The 25112-nt window shown below is 34.3% G+C and overlaps 1 protein-coding gene across 14 annotated transcripts in view; it reads left to right on the top strand.

Annotated features, from left to right (window-relative positions):
• The window catches only part of LOC113092584 (MAP/microtubule affinity-regulating kinase 3-like), a 56539-nt gene that overhangs the window by 17488 nt on the left and 13939 nt on the right, over nt 1-25112 (top strand). For all 14 annotated transcript variants that reach the window (XM_026258228.1, XM_026258217.1, XM_026258223.1 and 11 more), the window contains exons 4-10: nt 13231-13279; nt 18032-18097; nt 18259-18329; nt 20878-20934; nt 22645-22881; nt 23255-23374; nt 24527-24626. In XM_026258228.1, the coding sequence (XP_026114013.1) occupies nt 13231-13279; nt 18032-18097; nt 18259-18329; nt 20878-20934; nt 22645-22881; nt 23255-23374; nt 24527-24626 (700 nt within the window). The remainder of the gene's footprint in view (nt 1-13230; nt 13280-18031; nt 18098-18258; nt 18330-20877; nt 20935-22644; nt 22882-23254; nt 23375-24526; nt 24627-25112) is intronic.

Genomic DNA, 25112 nt, shown 5'->3' with positions numbered 1-25112 from the left:
CTGGCAACATTTTGCGGGCTTGTCGTCCCACTGGCATTGACCCTATTTGTGCTTATATCATCTAGAGAAAGCAATGCATCTGTGCAGGTCTATTTGTTACTTGTTTGCCTTATTATGTCTGGATTCGACCTGATATTTTTTAACATCTGGATTGGTTGTTCCTGTCCTGTTTTGGTTACCATCTAAAATAATCGAAAATACTGTCTATAAAGAAGCATAATTATATGAATTACTTTTATAAGGATCTTAAATGCACAAATGTGGCACCTTTCGTTCGCTCCCAGTGGCTACTTTGTTCTTATTTTTTTTCTCCAGCTGCTGATATCATGGATTTCCCATTTCCTGTTTTTATCCTGTCAACCAGATTAGATATTTTTAATCGTGAATCTTTGGTATTAGCACACTACATTCCTCTAATACTGGCGTTTAGAAATTGTACAATTATTGAAGCAATTCACACTGCAGTTTTTGTAAACAAACATCATATCAAAAGGATTCAAGCACACATGAAAGCTCAGGAAGTGAGCCTGGAACAACAATTTATTTAAATTTTTTTGGAAAATGGTATGGTGATTTATATTTTGAAATCATCAAAATATGGTACAATGAATATATTTCAAAATATGGATTGAAATGGATGGATCTCAATGCCATGGTGATTGAATTTCACCAATAAATTATATTTTTCCTGTTTTTAAGATCTTTTTTCTATTATTTGCTCATTACTGTAGTGCAAAGATGGAAATCAAGTTTGAATGAGTAAATTAAAATGAGCTGATATTACATTCAGTGAGACAAATATCACCATGATGTGTGTTTAACCTTTCAAAAGTTTGGAGTCGGTAAGATTTGTTAATGTAAGAAGTCTTTTATGCTCATCAAGGCTGCATTTATTTTATAAAAAAATACAGGAAAAACAGTAATGTTGTGAAATATTATTACAATTTATAATTTTTTGTGTAAAATGTAATTTTTTCCTGTGATGCCAATTAGAATTTTCAGCATTATGACTCCATTTTGCAGTAAATATTTTATTTTAGTATATTTAAAATAGAATGTATTTAAAATATTTAAAATATGTTTTTGATGAATGGAAAATTCAAAAGAACAGCACTTATTTGAAATAAAAATGTTTTGTTTGATTTACTGTCACTGATCAGTTGATGTGTAGATGCTTGATTCACGGAAATATTTCTAGCGAAAAGTTTAATCTCATGAGTCAGTAAGAGAGATGCTGTAGTCACATCAGGACACTCTTTTACTCTTTCCAGTCCACAAAAACACACAAATACTGTACATTTAAAGCAATATGTGCCTAATGCATTTAATCACCAGGTCTTCACCAGTTTGAAAAGAAAGGTGTGTTAAGGATGGAATATTTTCTTAATTTTTTTCTGGAAGTTGTTATTAGATGGCAGACAGACTAGGGCTGTGCGATTAATCGAAATCGAAATAAAATCGCGATTTCTAAATAGCTTTATAGCACGATTTTATGCAGCCCCGGCCTCCCGCAGTATGTTATCTGAACCAATCAGGATGCAGCGCACCTAAGTGGAGCACGAGAACAGTGCAGACTGGTCATATGCCTAACTCCAGGTTCACACACTCTGTCTGTGATGCGTAGCCTTTTTTTTTTCGAGCCCATGTTAACGGATCAGAACGTTCACACTGCACGCAGTAAAAAGATGAGAACAGAAAAGGTTACAAATAGAAAGATGAGAAAAGATTTAATATCTTGCGCATGAGCACAGAGAGAGTTGTGAGTGCACAGGACACAGGTTGAGCGAGAGGAGACACGTTGTAAGGCAGTGTGTATCTGAGCCTTATACAGTCTATGATCTGAGCATGCGCATCTGGTTTTGTTAACAGAGCAAAGCAAATCTGTGTGCAAGCAGATAGATTCGCGCTCGTGCATTATTTTAATGTGCTTTCGCGTTACAATAATGTGCTCTCATTGCTGCTTCTGAACCGGAGTACGTGTGAACCTTGGGCAATAAATATATTGGGCAAAACATATAACACCTGAGGCACCGATGCATGGCAAAAAAAAAAAAAAACCTTCCGTGACCACGGGTTTTATTTTATTTTTTTATTAAAATGTTTTGCCATATGTCTAGATTTTGTTTGACATCTTTACTTAGTGTTTATTTTGTCTTAAGTCTGTTCTAGAGACATGTTACAACTTTTTGATAAAGCTCTCATTGGTTTTCTTTTGGAAATATGTTTCAAATTTATACTGAAGGCATTTATGACTGTAAAGCATGTCTGTGTGTGTCAAAATCGTGATTAAAATCGAAATCGCTAAATGTATAAAAAAAATCGTGATAGTTTTTTTTGGTCCATATTGCACAGACCTAAGACCTAACTCTTGTTTCATAGATTTTAACTATAGCTGCTTAGACACATTTAAGAAAATGTCTGTGATGCTTATGATTTGGTTGAGATAAATTTTCTGTGGCCCATTTGAATTAAAATTAGCAACATAAGGTATGCATGTGTGTGGATGGGCGAGAAATCTGCAGTTATATTTAGCATAGGAGTGTATAGTCTGGATGTGACAATATTATATGCATTGTATGTGATTAATTGTGTAATTATGTACACTACCATTCAAAAGTTTGGGGTCAGGAAAGAAATTAAAACTAAAAATGTTATTCAGCAAGGATGCATTAAATTGTTCAAAAAGTGAAAGTAATGAGATTACATTTTTCTAATAAATGGTGTTCTTTTGAGCTTTTAGTTTATATAAAAAAAATGAAGCAGCAAATGTTTTCAATATTGATAATAATGAGAAATGTTTCTTGATCAGCATATTCAAATGATTTCTGAAGGATCATGTGACACTGAAGATTGAATTAAGCTGAATTATGCTGAAACCTTAGCTTTGTCATCACAGGATTTAATTACACTTTAAAATACATGTAAAAATATTTTGTATTTTTGATCAAATAAATTCAGCCTTGGTGAGCCGAAGATATTAAGGACATCAAAAGAAATCCTTGTTGAGCAGAAGACATCAAAAACATATTCTAAACAAATCTTTGAATAGTAGTGTAAAAGAGATTTATGAAAGTATGCAAATAATTATTTACTTGTTTCTTGTAGTTCAACTGGCTCTACTAGAAGCACGAACTTGGTTTTGAAATGCCAAGAATGTCTAAATTCATAATAAAGGTGCACCATGCAGCAAAACAGTATTTAGGTTTGATATATTTAGCTTTAAGCTTTAGTTACAGTATTCAAGAAAGGCAAGGAGAAGCGTTATGAAAAGAATACTATACCACAATCACAAACATTCCTATTTGCTTGGGATTCAATTTCCCGAGTTAATTGAAAAACACTAGGTCATTTGTGCTGTGATTTTGCCACTGTTGTCTTGTTTTATTCAGACAGGATCACAGAGAATGTCTGTGAAACTCAGATTTACCTAATTTCTTCATGGCAAATGAGACCTGTCCGAGTTAGGCTAAAGCTATAAGACAAAGCAGGCTCGATATGTCCCGTTGTGCTTTTTCCCCACTTGATTGACATGTTTTAACTCTTTCGAGGTCAGTTTGTACTGTACATTGTTATGAAACTATGCTTGAGCCTACAGCATTTCTTTGAATTTTGTCTTTCATTTCAGCTTAGTTGTTTAATCTCTTTGATCCTGCTTGAGGTTCAGGATGTTGTTGCGGCTGATATTTAGTCTACCTTTTGGATATTTTGGTCCTGTCTTGTGTGTGCGTCTGGCAGAATGAATGGTTTGTGAACGGTTGGTTGTGATCAAAGCAGACTGATTCACCAGCATCGCTGCACAGCGTTAAAACAAACAACTCCACATCTAAACCTAGATGCTCCATATTTTTGTACAAAGAAACATCTAAATATTTCGATCTTGAAGTTTCTATTTTAAGTTCTTAAAGTTTTTTTTTTAGCATGTTTGCATCAGCAATGTTTGAGCAGCAAATCAGCATATTAAAATGATTTCTGAAGGATGTGACACTGAAGACCGGAGTAATGATGCTGAAAATTCGGCTTTGCATGACAGTAATAAATTACATTTTAAAATATATTAAAATACAAAAATGTTACAATAATAATGTTTTTACGGTGATTTGAATCAAACCAGTTTAGCTTTGGTAAACCTAAGAGACTTCTTTCTTTTTTGTTTTGTTTTCTTTCTTTCTCTTTTTTTTTTTATTATACAGAGTAGACCCCAAATTTTGAACTTGCAGTGTACTCATAAACACTCATAACACTTTACACTACGTCTTGTATTATTATTATTATTTTTATTTTTTCTAAAATCCTGTCAAATGTGCACAAACTACTAGCTACTACTAAATATTGTGGAAACATAATTTTCTGTAAAGTTGCTTTGTAACGATTTATTTTGTAAAAAGCGCTATACAAATAAACTTGAATTGAATTGAATTGAATTTATCAAACCGCCAAGCAATGTCCTGGCAACCAGTGATGCGCAGGTTGATCGGTTACGAGTCATCCAAAAATATTTTTAATGATATTAGTAACAAGTTAGCCCCAGATTCTGAAATAGCTAAGAAAAAAGCTGTAGAAACTTTGGGTGATATTTTGGGTCAGGTGGGTTGAAAAAGAAATATAGGCAATATATTACAGAAATCTTGAAATGTCTACTTTTAAATGAAAAAAATTCAAACCAAAATAAATAGGCTACTCTCTGATTATGTAATCCATGTGAAACGTGGATTTCTCTCTGGCGTTCATGACGAGTCTGCATCGTCAACTTCATCTTAGCAGCGACACAGAAAACACCAGTTTATCACTAAACAATTAAATGTCTCCTTGCTAATTTAGACATATTCATAATCATTACCGGTTCTTTGTGGCAAGCCTTATGTGTGCGGTCATAACTCTTATTATCCTGTTGGCTATAGCCTATTTAAGTAATTAAATTAATATAAAGGGGTGACGCATTTACTACTTTAAAAAAATGTGGGTCAGGAAGCGGGTCGGGTACAATATTTTCTTTTTCTTTTTTTGCGGTCTGAGTTGCGGGCAGGTTAGTTGAAAACATCGGTCAGGTGCGGGTTGTTTATACTGTACATTGACCCGCGCATCACTGCTGGCAAACATTCAGAACAAGTACCTCCTAAACACATTTTCTTAAGAAAAATATGCAAAGCAGTTATTGCCTCAATTTCTTGTATGGCCTTTTCTAAAAGATCCTTAAACAAGCACATAATGAAGCACTAATGACAACCTAGCAGGATTTGTTTTCATGCTGCATTCTGAGCAGTTATTTGATCTCTTTTCATGAGTAATTTGAGAGTGTTTGATGTTCTCAGAAGTGGAGCAGTGTGAGGAACGGTAACTGCTGTTTGCATGCACCTTAAACGGGGAAATGTGCCGTGGAGGAAGTTAAAAAAGGGAAAGTGGGCTTTCGTCCAATTAGGCCAACCGAAAGATTCCTCTGAGCAAATCTCATAATGTTCTGTAATTATAATGTTCAGTAATTGTGATGAGGGTCTGCGTTCACTCACCCTTAAGTGTGTCCAAACTTGTATGTCCTGCCCAAACGTGTTTTATATTACTTTTAACATATCCTCTTTCTACTGTTATAGTTCCCATAAGCAGTATGATTATCAGGTTTTTTTATTATATATATATTGCCCTGATATCTTGGCTGGCAGCCTGGATTTATGAAAGGAGGAAAAGAAAATGAAATTAAATCTTTTAGGAAGTAAGTATCACCTCGAGGATTCATTGAGCTGCCTCATACCCTTCATCTCTGGATTATTTCATCTAAATATGTCTGTGTCCCACTTTCACTTTATCCCCTTTGTCCAAAAGTCATCCAAATCAGGTGGACAGTGTTTCACCTTTAGCTCCAGAAGGAACTGAATATGAGATCTGAGGGCCAGATGTTTACTAAAATAGGAAATATAGTTTGAGTCGTATGTTTGTGTGTTATATAGCACGTGTTTGTGCATTAAGTTTGACTTCCTGTTGTGGTTAGTGGTTTAGGGCCATTCTGTTTGACAGATCATCAATTTGTAGTGCTCAAAGAGAGATGCTTGCTCTTCTAAAGTAAACCCAGTTGGGTTTAATGTATTGTTTATTTGAAAGGGCATGTTTTGTTTCAAAAGAGCACAAAAAAAAAAAAAAAGATAATGAAATAGACCTTGTGTGTGTTTGTTCATGTGTATGCGTGCATGAGTTTTTGTGCCTTATTTGTCCTTTTTAAGAGATTCTAGCACTGTACATACTTTTTTAATCTACTTCTCTGTCATGTAGACAGTGTGTGGACACTATTGTTGGTAGTTTTGACCAATGTGAGACATTATATGACCTGAAAATGGGTTGGAGGTTTGTTCTGATTTCAGACAACGAGACAATGGGATAGTGCAAATGCAAATAATGAAATGCAAATAACCATGTAATTAGGATTGCACTGTAGATTTTTTAATACTTAGTATTAAATATTGGATATTTATTCACCTATTTCCTCTATTTAGATTCAATTAGCCATTATCTAATGCTGACATAGTTAATCTTTAGAAACACTAATAATTGAATAACACCATTAAATTTAATATTTAGCAAATGTTTTTTTTTCATACTGTATATTATAATTATGTGATGCATAAATGTACTTCTAGCATTCACATTTATTTTTTAATGTTACTTTTTTTCTGTTTAGACAAAATGTTAAATAGTATTATTTTTAATTATTTAAAAATGCAAATAGTGTAGAAAAATAAACTGTTTTCAAAGAGTAAAAATTTCACCAAAAAACAAATTGTGTGAACCACTATTTGTGAATATAATTGGCTGCTGAATGCTTGAAACTATTGCAATTTGAGACTTATTCAGTCAAATTATTTAGCATTATTGTTGTGTATATCTAGTTCATATCTGAACATGTGAACCGCTGGTCTGTCTGTTTTACCGCAGCAGCTCATGTGCTACAGATGTGCAGTTGTAGAGGTAAGAACTGTGTGTGCTGTTTGGACGTCAGAACAAAGGACGGGGTGACTTCCTGTTTATGAGATGTGCTGAGAGAGGAGGGGAGTGTGCAGTGATTGTTGAGGGACTGCGGAACGGTTTCCTGTTTCTCCACTGCCAGTTGCCTACTGGGATCCAGAGTGACCAGTTTGTGATTGGTGTTTGGACAGTGGAGGGTGGGGCTATTTTACTAACCTCAGGAAATTAGCTGGCATTTTTACTTTTCCTTCACATCAACACAGGACGCTTTATGACTTTATAGTCATAAAAGAATGTAAAATAATAATAAAGAAAAATAAATCATTGAAGGATCCTGAAATAAATCGACAAAAATATAAGCACGACCATTTTCAACCTTAATAATAGAAATAAAAATGTTTCTTAAGCAGCAAATAAACACAGAATGATTTCTGAAGGATCATGTGACACTGAAGACTTTAGTAATGATGCTGAAAATTCAGCTTTGTATAACAGGACTAAATAACATTTTAAAAGTTAAGTTTTATTAATTTTTTTGTACTAAGGCAAAAATTACATTGCATTTAAATTTTTTAGAGTTCAAATCATGAACTGGAATATACATTTCCTCTCTGCTGTGCTGTCTTTGATGTCACTGCTCAATATGGTTATTTGTGAGGAATTTGCACGTTCTTTTGGTGCCATCAGCCAATCAAACTTTGTCATGTCATTTTCTGCATCTCCAGAGTGATTAGTCAAATGGCATTTACGGCTCAGGTGATTAATTTAAGTACTTCAGTGGCTCTGATGCTAATTCCTTAGGAATGTTATTTTATAATTACTTGCACTAATGTTTTAAATTGACAGGCCTACATTTAATGCTCTGTTTGGCTTTTAGTTAGTGAATATGAAAGCACAGACAAAACCTCTTCCTGTCACTTCAAGAGCTCTGAGTAGACACGTAGCTGTTTTCTGTGGTTTCTCCAACTAGTCTATTTGTGCTCATCATGCGTCTTTGGGCCTCACTTAATTGTACTTTTCATTTCATTTAAAACTAAAAATGATCAGAGTATGTTTGAGAAAATACTATTTAAAATGTTTTAAAGTATTGTAATTCTACTACAGAATCTCATGTTTAATTCAGTTTGTTACTTGCTTATTTGTTAAATCTACTAGCATTTTGTGAATATTGTTTCAACATAAATCCTACAACATTTTTTTTTTCTGTGTACCTCCAAGTGAAATAGAATATTCAAATTAGATTGTAAATAGTGGGGCCAGACCTGAATAAGTTCAGTTCTTTGGTTATGGTTAAATTGATTTTGCTTACATCTGAGATTCCCTAGTGGCATCAACCAATAATCAAATTCTCATTTTCCCTTAAAATACTACAAACCTCGTGTCTGATGAATTGACAATATTCAACTCCATCTTGGTGTGCTTTTCCCATGTGTAGAACTAAAGGCAAAGGCAGAGGGTGTTCAGCGATTGCAAAGAGAAGTATCATCACTTTGTGAAACTCCGGTGAATTGGTGTGTTTTCCAATAGAACACTATTGAGTGTATTCCTTGGGAAACACAGGAAGTAGCTTCCACCTCAGGCCGTGAGAAAAACACATTTTTTGAGATGCGCACATAAAAGCGCATACTGCAATTGTTTGTATGCAGTAATGTTGAATGTGCACTGTAACCCACATGCATGTGAGCACTTAACAAATTCTGCGCTAATTGCTTGTAGGTATATTAGAGACAAAATTGCATCCATTTACAAAAGTGCATGCATGTGTTGTAGAGAGCTCTTCTCTGCAGTGCAGCTATACTCCTACACACAACATCGGGCACTTGATGCTGACGAGTATGGCATCTACACAGTGTGTTATTTACAGGCAAACATTCAGTCCACCTAGAATTTGATCAAGTAGATGGGCACACTGTCACCTGGATAGTTGGTCAATCAGATCACACCTCACTTTTCATGCGCTTTGTAAAAAAAAAAACAAAAAAAAAAACAATGCGTTTCAGAAAGGTGGAAAATAGTGTAGAAACAATAATGTACATTAAACCTTAAACCGCAATCTGAATACTGAATATTCGGTCAATACTGAATCGCTGCACTATATTACTCAGTAACAAGGGGGGTAAAATCACTGTTTTTTTAAGTAACTAAACTCAGCTTCTTTGTTTGTAGGGAGTGTAACAGACGCAGACAATTTAAACGTCTCTCTCTCTCTCTCTCTCTCTCTCTCAAAATGGCCATATTCCAGTAGTTTCCATCACTGGCTGTAGCTGTCGGTCATTTAACATTTCTATCGTAAAAAGTATCGTTAAAATTTGATTATTATTAAATGGTTTGCATCTTCATCTTACCTCGCTCTGTTAAACTGACGCTTCGAGACGATTCCAGAAATACATCATATCTGAATTCTTAATTGTCTTTTTACATTTATTTTTATTGTGAGACTTCCGTTTGAGCTAATTTTCATAGCATTATCCGTATATAGTGCTTTGCAGAAGCACTTTTTAGAATCTTTTAATATAAATCATTATAACTTTTTATTCATCAGTTAACTTTAATTCTTATTCCTCATTGCATCCTTTTTTTCTCTTATGAGTGATGCGGATGGGTCAATGATGAGTAATTGTTTTACACTCTCAGCAGTGTGCTGTGTTGACATCTAAACCGTAAGCTGTGGTGGTCCATCCACATCTCTGATACCACTGATGACTCATCTTTCACGATTCACAGAAGATGTTAAACAGCTGATGTTCCACCTCAGAGCAGCTCTGCTCTAGACACCATGCCCATCTATGTCTGGATGGCTTCCGCTCATTAGCGGAGACCTCGCTCTCTTTAATTAGCGCTCTGTAATTGGTGGCTGTGGGCTAAAACTACTGCTGTGCAGTCTTTTCTAGAACATGTGCTCCCAGCATCCATCTTTCTGCAATAAAAACAAGGAAAAACCCCAGACCATGATCTCGGCAAACTGTTTTGTCAGTTTAAACGCCATCATCCTGTTATCAGGCCCCGATTATCATGGGACCACATGGCACTGTTTTGTAGTTTTATATATCAGCTTATTGTTGTGTATGTTTTGGTAAGATCAGTGTTTCCTGCATAATTCTGCGTATAAATATATAATACCATTTATATATTATTAAAGCCTTATTTTAGTGTAGTTTTTTGTATTTTTTGTATTTTAATGTAATTTTTTATATTTATTTATTTTCAATATTGTCATATGGACAACCAGTCTGCAATAATACAAATTTAAGATTCACACAAAATCACTGTTCACTGTATTTGACTGTTCATTCATTTCATTCAGTAAAGGGTTTATCAGACTGATTCAAACAGAAAATGATGAGTTTGTGAATCTTATTGTATGATTCTTTACTGTTCTAACAGATTCAGGCACTTCATTCAGTAAAGGATTTGAAGGACTGACTTTTTAAGTCTTTTTGGCTGATTCATTACCACTCTGTTCATTTAGTGAAGGAGTCATCATACTGATTCAGATAGAAAACTCATGAGTTCTGGACGCTTTTTTTGATGATTTATTACCATTCTAACAAATAAAGCGAGTTAATTCAGTAAAGGAATAATTATACTGATTCAAAATAATAACTCATGTGTGTGAGTCTTTTGGATAATTCATTACTGTTAATGGGTTAGGGAGTTCATTCAGGAATGGATTCGTTTGTGAGGCTTTTTGACCATTCTGATTACGGCTGGGCGATATTTCCAAAAATATTATCCCGTTATATATTTTTTCCATATCGTGCAATATTGATATTCATCACAATATTAAAAAGACCTTGAGAATGAATTTAAAAATAATTTGTTTCCTCGCAATTAATCTCAACGGAGCTATCTTTTAATTTTCAGTACCATGAAATCGGTTTTATTTTTTAATCAGTCTTTTAAAATGTCATGAAATAAAAACGCTTAATTTGCAAAAACAATTTTAATTTACAATCAAATGAGATGCTTCATAACAGCAATGCATAACTGTATAAATTAATGAAAAATACCTTGGTTGTATGCTATTTCTTACAATTATTATTATCCTTGTTGGTTAATTTGCTTACAAGAACGAAGACATTGTAATAGAAATATGTGTTATGTTGGCACTGTTTACTTTTTTCTCATCACATTTAGTAAAGTCTGCCTATTTGATAAAAAAAATTATTTTGCTGTGGCACTGTAGATTCAATCCTAAATGTGTCGAAAATAAACTGCACAATGGCTGCATGAACAGATTGTGTTGCCACTCTTCATGCACAAAGTCAAAAGCTGTGTTTACAGCTAATTTAGTCTTTTACACTCTCTGACCTGTTGAACTAAGATGCCATCGTGTGGATCTGACCTACTCTGGGCATCTACTGTACTACAGCGATGGGGTTCAATGGCCACAAGCATCCACTGTGATGTCAGCTCAGGTGATTCTGCATCTCTGTAGTGCCTGACCGTGTCCACTTGTTCAGATATAAGAGAAAGCATGTGAATAGGGTTTGTACTAGTGCTTTAGTATAGATTGCTGGTTTAGAACATTGCTGGCTGACTAAGAGCATAATTGGCCCTGTACTCAGAGGGTTGTATTGATTTTTGGTAGTTTCTTTTCATCCAATGACTACTGACTATTGAACTCTGTTAAACGGGCACAAAACATTTTGTACATTTGACTGTTTCTCACGTTTTCAGTGTCTTTTGAAATGTGACTGCAAGCGTCAGAGTGACGTACATACTAGACTCTTGAAAATAATAGGTTTGTGTTTGAAGGTGAAGAGTCTGGCTGAAATGCTTAAGTGTTTTTGAAAGGCTTGAGAGAGTTAAAGGAACACTCTACTATTTTTGAAAAATAGGCTCATTTTCCAACTCCCCTAGAGGTCAACATTTGAGTTTCGTCATTTTCAAATCCATTCAGCCGGTCTCCGGGTCTGGCGGTAGCACTTTAGCTTAGCTTAGCATTTCATTGAATCTGATTAGACCGTTAGCATCTCGCTCAAAAATGAGCAAAGAGTTTCTTAGTTTCTAAGCATGTACTAAGACGGACGGAAAATTAAAAGTTGCGATTTTCTAGGCCAATATGGCTAGGAACTATACTCTCATTCCAGCATAAAAATTAAGGGATTTTGCTGCATACCTTTGGTGAAGCATGCTCCATGATATCATGCAGCGCCTGAAAATTGTCCCCAGCAAATATTTTCAGGCGCTGTGCAATATTGTTATAAGATCGGCTGAATGGATTCAAAAACTCAACTGTTTAACTCTAGGGGAGTTTCAAAATTAGCCTATTTTCGAAAAAAGTAGAGTATTCCTTTAATGCATTGATATATGGTCATAACATAAAGAGAGAATGATGTGACAGGAAATACAAGGCATTTTTATTTAATTTTGGTCCACAAGCCTTGTAGTTGTATGGGAAATTGAATAGGAATTGTAAAAGTGAGTTGTTTTTTTTCATTGACTCGAACAGCCAGTGTTCTATAATTTTCTAAATAATCCTGCATGTATTTTTGCTTGGTGAACAATAAAACTAATTTCCCATAAATTCATGTTAAAGGAGGAAACTTCCTTCCATATTTAGAGTACGTTCAAAAGTTTGGGTTTGGTAATATATGTTAAAAAAAATTTTTAAAAAGAAGTTTATTTTGTTTATGCAAACCTGCATTGTAAAAACAGTAATATTAGGAAATATTATTACAATTACAAATATTTTTGTATTAATATATTTGAAAATACAAAATATTTCTATGATGGGGGTGTTAATTAAGTATCATTAAAATACTAGTTTAGTTTTTGTTTTTTTATATTTTGAATTACATTATATAGATGTTAATTTTGTATTTTCCATTATAGCAGTTTTTTGTGTTTTTGTTATTTTTATTACTTTTGTTGTTTCTACAGTAAGTATGTCTACATGATTTTTTTTTTACTACTAGTTGAAATGAAATATGATTTTTATATTTTGTTTCAGTTTTCAGTGTCAAATAATCCTTCAGTAATTCTTATATGCAGATTTGCTGCTCAAAAACATTTATTATTATCAGTGTTGAAAACAGTTCATATTTTTGTGAAAAACTATTTAAAATGTTTGTTTATTTCAGGATTCTTTGGATAATTGAAATTTCAAAAGAACAGTTATAATTACTTTCAAGAAAAAAAAGAAAAAAGATTGACCTCAAACTTTTGAAAAGTAGACTTTATTGAAAAGTAGACTTTATAAACTTTTTTTTTTTTTTTTTTTTTTTTGTAAAAATCTAGCTCATCTTCTGGTTTTGCTTTTTCTGTCTTCTCTTTCAGCTCTTAAGGGAAGTAAGAATAATGAAGATTCTAAATCATCCAAATATTGGTAAGTTGTCCTACAGTCTCTGTCTCTTTCTCTCTGTGTCTGTGGAGATGTTTGGGAATGTGGTGGACTGTAGTCTGTAGTGGAGGCCTCTCTAATCCCCAGTGCAGGAACTCCCTCTACTTTTCCCAGAGCCGCCACACCGCTCCTATTCAGACGGCCGAGCGGCTCCTCCCGGCAGCACAAAAGCACTCCTGTATGCCTCTGTGTGTTCCATTGTTGAGCATCCATCATCTGATGGCCTGCACATGCTGTCTGATGATGTCATCTCTGTGTGGCCCCTGACCCTCACTCACCCCAGTACCTTAATAAGCCCTCAGCTGACCCCCATCCACCATTCCCAGACATGAGCAGGTGTTTGTGTTCATGAGAGACCCTTGTTCTCTATTATTAAACATGTAGTTCTAGTTCTGGATGCTGATAGATGAAACAGTGATGAAACTATGAAATGGTTACAAGGGTTTTCAAACTTTGTAATGACAAAGACTTCTAAATATGATGATGCCCTTATGAGGAACTCCCTTCTTAAAATATAAAGACAGCTGATGTTCAAATGTTTAAGGTCTGCAAGATTGTTTTAAGAATTTAATTCTTTTATCAAGCAAGGATGCATTAAAATGATCAAAAATGACAGAATTACAGAAAAACAATTATTCAAAATAAATATGTGAAAACAAAACATAAGCAGCACAACTGGTTTCCAACATATTTAATTAATGCTTCTTGTTCAGCAAATCAGCATATTTAGGATGTTTTTGCACATAAAAAAATAGCTTAATTATATAATGTTTATTGAAAACATGTATCTTTACTATGTAGTCTCTGTTTCTGCAAGGCTTCAAGCATTCATAATGCCAGAATGCCTAGATAGATGACTTTAAAGTGTTAGGGTTTATTGAATTTGTCCAATTCGGTCTGTGACCTTTATATTGTCTGTCGGTCAGATGTCTTTGCAATTTAATTAAATATATTTTTTGCTCCAGAAAAAAATGCAATGAGGACTTCTGAGAACACTTATGAATAAAAACTTAAACAATACAGTACAAATGATTTCTTTCAGTCACTTCACTGAAACGCAGCGTCCAAATGAACCGAATTGCTCGAATGAATCAGACTTCCCAACGCTAGTTTTCAGTTTGTCTGTACTGTGTAAGTTTGTGTTGTGATATACATGTCTGTCCCAACGGCACATTATGCATGTTTCACATATGGATGACTGAACCAGTGAAAGTGTTTAATACATACATCATGAAGATTAACACGTGTTAACAGTGAGTAGGAGGAAAAGGAATTGCTAACTACGGCCCACACACTTCCTAACCTTTCTCTTTCATTCAGAATTTACCTCCGTCAGCCTCCTCACTTAACCTCTTAAAGCCAGCCTTTCTCCTCGCTCGCCCCTCATTCGATTGTCTTTCATCTGCACTCTTCATTTCACAGAATGTAGAGCGTCTTTCCAGGAATCAGAAATCCAGTGTTTCGTCATGAAAACACTTCCTTCCGATTCCACGTTATGCCCTCTGCAATTATCTGTGTAAAACACACGCTCGGGCATCGTCTACTCCTTTAGTGTCCAGTGTCTGGTCACATGCTGTCACTGCCCCAAACATGACCTACTTTTTGTCCTTTTTTTCGCAAATGAGGGAAAAATCTGGAGTGGATTTCTAGAGGAGGATGTGGGTGGCAGTGATTTGGGTAGGGATGTGTCAGACTCTGAGCCTGGCACATTCAGGGCAGCGCTAAAAGAAAGTTTTAGCATTATGTACTCGCCCTCAAGTTGTTTCAACCTGTATGCTGTTATTTTTGGTTTGTTGAAAGATTTCTGTAGAAATAATTGAAAAACCATTATGGAACTCTTGTAATGTATCAAGCATGTCTGAGAAGCTCAAAACAAACAAACAAACAAAGCTCCCACTTTTTCCACTTTATTCCAAGGCTTTTTAATGTGAGAAAACCTGAAATTAAAAGCCTTTAAGGCTTTAAGAATACTTGAAAATAAAGTATTTAAGCTATAAACCAAGGTAATTCACAATAATGCAAACTGATATGATGCAAAAAAGTATTTAAAAATCAGACAAAACTAACTTTAGTCCCATGATGCTTTGTGAATAACATAGTGAAGGAAAAATCTAAAACATTATATATAATGTAATATGATAAAGTATAATATTGAATATTTATATATGTGTGTGTGTGTGTGTGTGTGTGTGTGAGACCCTGGAGCACAAAACCAGTCTTAAGTCGCTGGGGTATATTTGTAGCAATAGCCAAAAAAACATAGTATGGGTCAAAATTATAGATTTTTCTTTTATGCCAAAAATCAGTTGGATATTAAGATCATGTTCCATGAAGATATTTTGTAAATTGCCTACTGTAAATATATTAAAACTTAATTTTAGATTATTAATATGCATTGCTAAGAACTCCACTTGGACAACTTCAAAGGCAATTTTCTAAATGTTTACCTTATTTTATTTTATTTTTTATTTTTTTTGCACCCTGATAGTCCAGATTTTCAAATAGTTACATCTCTGCCACTGGTTGTGACGGTGAGAAATTTTATTACTATATAACCAAATAAATAAGAAACGTGGAACGTTTATTAGCAAAATAAACAAGAAAGCTTGGAGGGACGGCATACACCTTGATGTCAAATAAAATAAATAAATGACACATTTTAAATGTGTTTAAAAGTAAAAATCTGCAAAAAATGTGAAACCAATTAAATATGAAACAAATGTTTTAAAAAACTTCCAAAATCCATATATATATATATATATATATATATATATATATATATATATATATATATATATATATGTATATGTATATATATATATATGTATATATATATATATATATATATATATATATATATATATATATGTATATATATATATATGTATATATATATGTATATATGTATGTATATACACTTCTTAAATATTTATCTAGTTGAAATAATGCAGACTGCTGCCTCCACCAAAGTAAATCACTAAACATGTGATTCTTACTTTGTTCCACTCTATTAAAAATGGTGAGTTGTGTATTAATAACAACTTAAACATCAGTCTGTTTCTCACACAAAGCGATCATAGAACTTTAGAAGACTTTGGTGGTTTTTTTCTTGTTGTTTAGTCCGTTTCATAGCTTGACAGATGTGATCAGAGATAATCATTATAATCTGTCATTAACTTGCAAGAGTTGTATAATAATTATTCTGAAAATGTAATTTGGAACAACATGTGAGTGAGTAAATAATGACACAATTTAGATTTTTAATGATGGCAGAAGCATACTAGCCTGAAAGATGAAGTTTTGTTAACAGATCACAAAAGCTTTAAGTGTGTGTTTATGTGCCTCTGAACTCAAACAACGCTGTCACAGAAGAAGAGCACTGCCTTCACTGGCATTTATAGCATTACTAAATTTAGCGTGCATGTTGGGAGTACATGTTTGATGTTGTGCTTTTGGGTAGTGTTACTTAAACCTGGCCCACCACTCCCGTCTCAAACAGGAGAATTCATATGCATTCATGTTTTCCTGGAGCCACGGTGCATGTCTGTCCAGTTACAGGTCAACAGGGAAGAGCTCTTCAGGCAAACTCTGAACTGAATTACATTTTAGCTCATTTAGACACTTTGAGTACAGCTGTAGAATGTCATCAAGATGCTGAATCAAAGGGGTTTAGAAAATACTTGACTTTACTTATGAAGAAATGTCCAAGTTGTATCATCACATTCCAAAATCAAAAGAATAAAGCTAACATCATTTAGTGAATTCATTAGGAATTTTAAACTAACAATGTACAATAGTTTAACTGCATTTATTAATCTGCATCAATGTTAATTTCTACTTTTACTTTTTAGCATTGCAAACTGTATAAATAACAACACAAATTTAAATAACAACATGAATTTAACAGTGAGCTCTACTTTTACACTATATTTATACTATATTTTACACTATAATACTAGGCTATATTTTGTTCCATATAAATGAACACAACCGTTAAAAAGTTTACACTGATCAAAAGTGTAATTAAAGACATTTTTACATGTAATTCCCTCTTTAAAATAAATGCAGATCTTTTGAAATTTCTATTCGTCATTGTTTCCATTAAAATATTTAAAGGCACAACTGTTTCATATTGATATTAATAAAAATGCGACAATGAAGACTGGAATAAGGGCTGCTGAAAATTCTGCTCTACCATCACCGGAATAAAATACAATAAAATAAATTGTAAAATATAATGAAAAGGGAGACCAGATACTTTAAATTGTTATAATGTTTCACAAGTTTACTCTTTACAGTATTTTTGATCAAATTAATGCAGAGTTTTTTTTAATAATATATATTTATATACATAATTTTTTATATGACAAAAATGCAAAAAAAAAAAATGTATTATTAGATCAGAATGCCTGTTGCATAATGTTAAGGAATTTAAAATCATTGTAAAGTGTAACCAGAATAAAAGAGAAATTATAAATATTTTTTTTTTTTATTCTAACATTATTTTATTGTAACATTGTTACATTATAATTATAATTTTAAAAAAAATTACGAGTCCATAAGACTTGACGCCCTTAACCACAAACTTTTACTTTTGAGTTTTGCTGCATCCACGATAACAGACAACTGTCATATGGGCCTGCAATACAAGCAAAAATGCATTTGTCTGAATAATTAAAAAAAAGCAGAATAATGATCACTGATTTCATGTGTGACTTTCTCGGTCTCTTTCTACAGTAAAGCTGTTTGAGGTCATAGAAACAGAGAAGACACTTTATCTGGTGATGGAGTACGCCAGTGGTGGTGAGTTTGATAAAGCTAATATGACACGGACTGCTTATGAGCTTCATATTATGTTATGTAATCTTGTGCAACCAGCTCTGAAATTCTGCATAATGAAGCATATGAAACTGAGAACGCATGAACACTATATAATTGGCCATGTGCGTCTCCTCTCTCCACAGGGGAGGTGTTTGACTACCTCGTAGCACATGGGCGAATGAAGGAGAAGGAGGCCAGAGCTAAATTTAGACAGGTACAGTACTGCAGTGTACTCAATACAGCCCTGTCCCGCCCTGCACATTAATGCATCTCCTGGTTGCCATGGAAACACCAAGCTCTGAACTGCAATTGGGCGACGCTTGTGTGAGTGGCGGCTGATGGATCCTGTGGCAGCTGCGTGAAGGGTTTCCCAGTGGGCCGGATGTGGCCCATATACATGACTTTTGGTTTGGGGTCATAAACTAAATACAGTTTGAACAGTTTAAGAATGCTTTAGGAAAACCACAAGTCCTCGTCAAAGTTAATTTGCTGACATCGCAGCAGCCGTGTGTTGTAAAAATAGAATAATGCCATTTTTACAATACGTTTACTGTGCATATTATGCAATTTTCTCTATGCATAGAATACAAGGACACTAAATTTCTGCAAAGTGCTCAGTGTTCAGAAGAGCAAAGCTATTAGACAACAGTGCATTGCACTTCTAGAGTGACCAAGCTAATGTAACTTACATTGATAATATTTAAAAACTAAATTAATCTCTTTCTCGATTTTTTTTGATCAGACTTCCAAAAGTTAAGCCATTTTTACACAAGATGCACTTAAATAGAATTTTATGTTATTCAAATAAATATAATTTTTTTTATAATATCAATAACCTACATTTATTCTAAATTCAAGGTACACACTCGATATAATGTGATGATAATATAGCAAACAACAGCTTTAAACATGTATTATTGCATATTATCTACGGTTTTACATACTTTTGTTGCAGTAAGCGGTTTGTTCGTATCCCATTGTTATTTAAGTGTCACTGAGATACTATTATAATTTTTGTTAACATTTTATAATAGAAGTTTTAGTTTTAATTATTATTATTATTGGTATTATTTATCTTTTGATTTACGCTTTATATAGTTTTAATTGAGTTTTAGTTTATTTAGTTATTTTAGAACTAAACGAAAACGAGAAATTTTGCTATTTGCCTTGTTTTTTATTTAATTTTAATTTTATTTCAAGTAATGAAATATAGATTTTTTTATGGTTATAGTTTTAGCTAATGATAATAAAAGTAGTAATTTTGTGTCAGCAAAAATCTTCAAAATCGATAAATAAAAAAATAAAAAAATTAATGGCACTATTGACATGTTTTAAATAATATTATGAATATTAAATAATATTACGATTTTTTTTTTCATTTATTAAAAAAATTATATTTAACTCAAAAATTTATATATTCAATTATTTTATTATCTTAGATTATTTACAAACAAGTTATTTTTTTTCTACATAAAGGTGAGCAGCCCGATGCTTCTTCATGAATCTTAATAATCCCTCTATTATCATAAACTACTTGTAATAAATTTATCATGGGTTACAAATACATGCAGTGATGGCAACAATAAGCTTTTACTGTTGCTTGATGCCGCATTTAGGCCAAATTGTGCCATTAACAAAAAACCTCCAGGTGTTGAGTGCAGTGAGAGAGCTCTAATGAGACAGCCCCCCACTGACAGAATCATTTGCTCCTTTTAATTACCCGAAGACCCCTTTCAACTTCCCTGCTTCCCACTGTGACCCATCGGTCTAATGGACAAGTACGGTGGGTTTGCCCACAGCTGATGCAGACATCTGTAGTCATAGCGATGGGGTCTCCCTCCCATCCTCCTCTCCTCTGCTGTGGAGACAGCTTATCTGGGTCAGGCATGAAGCACTGCTGAGATTTCTGAGCAGAGCAGTAAAAACCACCAGATTCTTCCACCAGCCGGAGAAAGAAATGGAAATCTGTCCCCGTTTCTGATGTCTTGGACATGGAGAGTGCTGCATGAATATTAAACAGTATCAGGAATCTTGTGCATTTGAGAACTCAATAAGGAAATCCATATTATAATCCACAATGTTTTATTGAAGTAATGCTTTTGGAAATCTTTCATTTGTGCGTGTTGGTTTATTGAATGTTTTAGTTAATATAATGGGCTCCACTGCAGATTTCCCTTCAAAATCAACATTGGGAAGCGAATCTTGTTCAATTTCGAATGTCATTATAGAAATACTGTAATTGTGGTCGTATTTGTCACCTATGATAACTTTTCCTGCCCGCTGTGATCAATGTGAGGAGCGTCTAGCTGGTCATCTCTTTGTAGCAGCCAAACTTACACGAATGTTCAAGAGTTTCATGAATTTTAAAATTGAGTTTTTTGCCCGTGAGGCAATGCTGAATTTTTCAGCATCATTACTCCAGTCTTCAGTGTCACGTGCTCCTTCAAAAATAATATATAATATGTTACTTTTTAAATGATCCTCTATTTAAAAAGAAATAAGGTCCCTCAGTCTCACACCCAGATTCGGATGCTTTCGAGCTCCAAGCGTCGGCTGTGCTTCAGCAAGCCTCTCTCTCCCCCATCATTCATCATCCCAGAACATGTGTCAGAACCACAGCACACATGTTCCCCCGTCAAATCAATGGCATTCTGGGAAAAAGCGATGATGCCAGATAATGTGGCATATTGGCTGTTACACCAGTCAGTTCTGTCTCTCTCGCTCCACGCTCTAAAACCCCTTTGTCTCCTTTTCTTCTTCAGATTGTATCAGCGGTTCAGTATTGCCATCAAAAACACATTGTCCACAGAGATCTCAAGGTAAGATCATATTTCTGTCCCAACAAACAAAAAGTATCCTCCCAATACTGCTATTCTCTCAAAAGCCCTGCATGTAGATGCGTCTTTTGTCCCAAAATGATGCTTAAGCCATTTCTTTGGTACGGACCGTTTGATTAAATCAATTAGTGGTCATGTCTCTGAGCAGGATAGAGCCCCTGAAGATCCTGCTTCCTCTCTCCAGTCTCTCTTGCGTCTGCTTTCCCCCTCCAAGTCTCCATGCTCCATTACACACTTTGTTTCCTGACTGATGCTCTGTAAATGATGCATGAGGCCAGTGTCAGAGTGAAGCTGTCTAAAAAGCTGTCAGGTGGAACTGTGGGTCTTTTTTGTTGTGTTATGTGCTGTCACTTTCACTCTTTCTTTTGCTGTCTGTGTCTGGTTAAATGTATGTTAGTAAGGAGTTACTGTAAGGAGCATCTTAGAGAAATGACATTTACAATATGCATACTGTGAGGTCCAAAATATGGGATTCATAATTGAATGTTAACCTACAAATAATGACTGGATTGTAGATTTATATAACTAAGAAACGTTATGATAAATTTAGATTTAATGATCTCTGCTCATTATTTGTTCTTGAAAAGAAAAATTAGCTGGCACACGAATCATTTTAATCAGCTCGGGAGTTCGGAGCGGGTTCGCGAATCATTTGAATCAGTTCGGGAGTTCAAAGCGGGATCGCGAATCATTTGAGTCAGTTTGGGGATCGCGAATCATTTGAGTCAGTTTGGGAGTTCGGAGCGGGTTCGCAAATCATTTGAATCAGTTCGGGAGTTCAAAGCGGGATCGCGAATCATTTGAGTCAGTTTGGGGATCGCAAATCATTTGAGTCAGTTTGGGAGTTCGGAGCGGGATCGCGAATCATTAGTCAGTTCGGGAGTTCGGAGCGGGTTTACGAATCATTTGAGTCTGTTCGGTAGCTCGGAGCGGGATCGCGAATCATTTGAGTCAGTTTGGGAGTTCGGAGCGGAAACGCGAATCATTAGTCAGTTCGGGAGTTCGGAGCGGGTTGACGAATCATTTGAGTCAGTTTGGGAGTTCAGATCGGGATCGCGAATCGCAGATTCTCACAAAAGTCTTGGTCTTATTTCATGGAAAAAAGAAATGAAACAGATTTATTTTCATGGTCCTTTATTCTTTTTAAATTTTAATAATTCAAATTATTTTTTATTTTATATTCACATCACTGATTATTAGTAACATTTTATTTATTAGTATTTTTATTTAATTATTAATCAGTACATCTTAGCATAGTATATATCTTTTAATGTGTATAAATTGAAGGCGATACAAAAAAAAGGTAGAAATACACAAGTTTAATAATGTAATTATTATTTAAATAATATTAAATTAATTAAATTAAATTAAATTTTATTATAGTTTCATTATTATTATAACTGTTTTATTGTAAGATTATATAATTAAATTCATGTTTATTTAAAAATATGTAATAAATACAATTCTTATATTTATATTGATATTCATAAAATTAAATCCGTTTCAAATTAGTTGAATTATAAGTGACTATTTCTTCATTTTGGTTTTGCTGTGAAGCATTGCAAAGACAAGTCCTTCACAGTTTTCATGTGATGAGAGTATAATTTCACTTTGCATTTCATTAATCATCAACAAACTCAGTCTGCATGAAAAATGACTTTTTGTCTCACCTTCTTTTGTTCTGTCATGCAGGCAGAAAACCTACTGCTGGATGCTGATATGAACATTAAGATCGCAGACTTCGGTTTCAGTAATGAATTCACTATCGGGAACAAACTAGACACATTTTGCGGCAGCCCTCCGTATGCGGCCCCTGAGCTTTTCCAGGGCAAAAAGTATGACGGTCCGGAGGTGGATGTGTGGAGTCTGGGGGTCATCCTTTACACACTGGTCAGTGGATCACTGCCCTTTGATGGACAGAATCTAAAGGTTAGTGTGCTCAACCCTGAAGGTCACATTTGCACTCCTAAACCTTCACAGAGATTCATACAACCGAGAAGCCTGTGGATTTGTGTAGTGACTCATGAAAGATGCTGCATGAAATCAGTGATTTATTAAAGCAATAAGCCCTATGAAGTTATACATTATACTATAATGCAGAGGAGAATGGTAAAATCATTGTATCGTGCAACCTCTCATGGCTCATTACTTTTATAAAATAGTGATAACAGTCAATAAAGACACAAAATAATTAAATAATGATTCTTAATCTCAGTAAAGATTTGGGCATATACTGGCTTTTTGATTTCAAAATCATATCCAATCAGATATTTTACAACCAAAATTATCTTTTTACCTGCAGGAACTTCGTGAGCGGGTGTTGAGGGGCAAATATCGGATTCCCTTCTACATGTCGACTGACTGTGAGAACCTCCTGAAACGCTTCCTGGTGCTGAACCCTGTCAAACGGGGAACACTTGAGGTGAGAAACTGTAAAGACTCATGGCACGTTACACCGATACGGTACAAAATAAAAAATAAATTGCTAATGTTTTCATTTGAATGTTGGTTAGTAGTTATATTTCCCAACGATTAGAGGGAATAATTGTTTGATCATGTTATTATTACACGTTATAAAAATAATTTTAGTTTTTTTCTAGCAATAAAAATCTAAATTAAATATTCAAAATACATGAAATTAAAAAAAGATCATGTTTATTTTATAGTTATTTATTATGAGAATGGCTTCACAGATATAATATCTGATATGTTTCAAACTAGCTATTTTTATTTTATGGTTAATCAAACATTTTCAGTAGATCTTACAACAAAAAAAAAGGATCTGAGTTTATGCATCTAATGTTTTAAGAACGTAAAGGGACACCAAAGTGTATAGTGTTCATAGAAGGTGCCTTGATTAATGAGAACAGAAACCTCTCTCCCACATTCCCAATAAACAAATCATGTCATCTCATCTCCTTCCTTCTATTCTCCTTCCATCATAGCCTTTAGCCTGAGTGCACACTTTCATCACAGCATGCTTTCACTTCCCAATTAATTTCACATGAAGCTCATGACCAGACACACCCTGCTTTAAACTTGCATGTGATCTCTAGTGATCTTCTAGTGAGACAGCGCCTCCAGTGTTTGGGGCTTTAGGTGCAGGTTACTGTTACTGGTCACTTCACGGCCCATAATGCACCTGCTGAATTATAGTAATGGTGCAGGAAACTCAGAATGAAATGACATCCGCTGATGAATAATTGAGGATTTGAGAAACACTGTGCACTGTTATACCACTCCTTAATATGTGGCTGCGTTTTCATATTCATATTATTTAGCACTACATATGATGAAATGATAAGCAAAACGAAAACACTCGGTCCAGAACTACGCATGCATAAATCTAAAACCTTAACATTAACATTTTTAGATTTTAATTTCAAGTCATAGTAACTTCGTACAGCAGTGTTGTTGCACAAATCTGTTCCACCTTTAAGGAACAGATTGTATTTTGTGTCAAGATTCTTCCAGTTGACCCACTTTAAAACATGTTTTTTGCTTCCTGCATAATCATGCATGTTCATGATCTAGCAGAACCTCTCACACAGCCCTTGTTTTATGTCTGTTTCAGCAAATCATGAAGGATCGATGGATCAACGCAGGCTGTGATGAGGACGAGCTCAAGCCGTTTGTGGAGCCGGAGCTCGACATCTCAGATCAGAAGAGAATCGGTATGAAATCGGCACTCTTACATGCATGTGTAGAAACTGAGCCTAAGTCTAATGGGACTTTTACATGCAAAAAATTAAAGGATCTTTATTTGTAAATGTTTGTTTTGTTTTTGTTTTCAAATTCATACCAATTGTGGATGATGGCATGTTCCTTACTGCTGTTTCCACAAAGTTGTTTTGAATAAAAAAAGCAGAACTCTTAGTTTTAAATGTGAAACTTCCCAGTTAGACCCGATTGTTTCAGAAATGAGGGGAAGGGTCATTAATTTTAGGTATAAAACATTTTCAATGCAAGTATGTGAATGCAAACCCTTCTAGCTATGCAAAACTATGGGGTCTGTAAGATTATTTTTAAATATTTTTTTTGAAAGATGTCTCATGCTCACTGATGCTCCATTTATTTGATCATACAGTAAAAACATATACGATAAAACAATAACTGTTTTCTATTTTAATGTGTTTAAAACATAATTAATGCCTGTGATG

This window comes from Carassius auratus, unplaced genomic scaffold (genome assembly GCF_003368295.1).
Source record: "Carassius auratus strain Wakin unplaced genomic scaffold, ASM336829v1 scaf_tig00214657, whole genome shotgun sequence".
Taxonomy (NCBI): domain Eukaryota; kingdom Metazoa; phylum Chordata; class Actinopteri; order Cypriniformes; family Cyprinidae; genus Carassius; species Carassius auratus.
The sequence above is the reverse complement of the archived record's forward strand: the minus strand, read 5'-3'. Positions and strand labels throughout refer to the sequence as shown.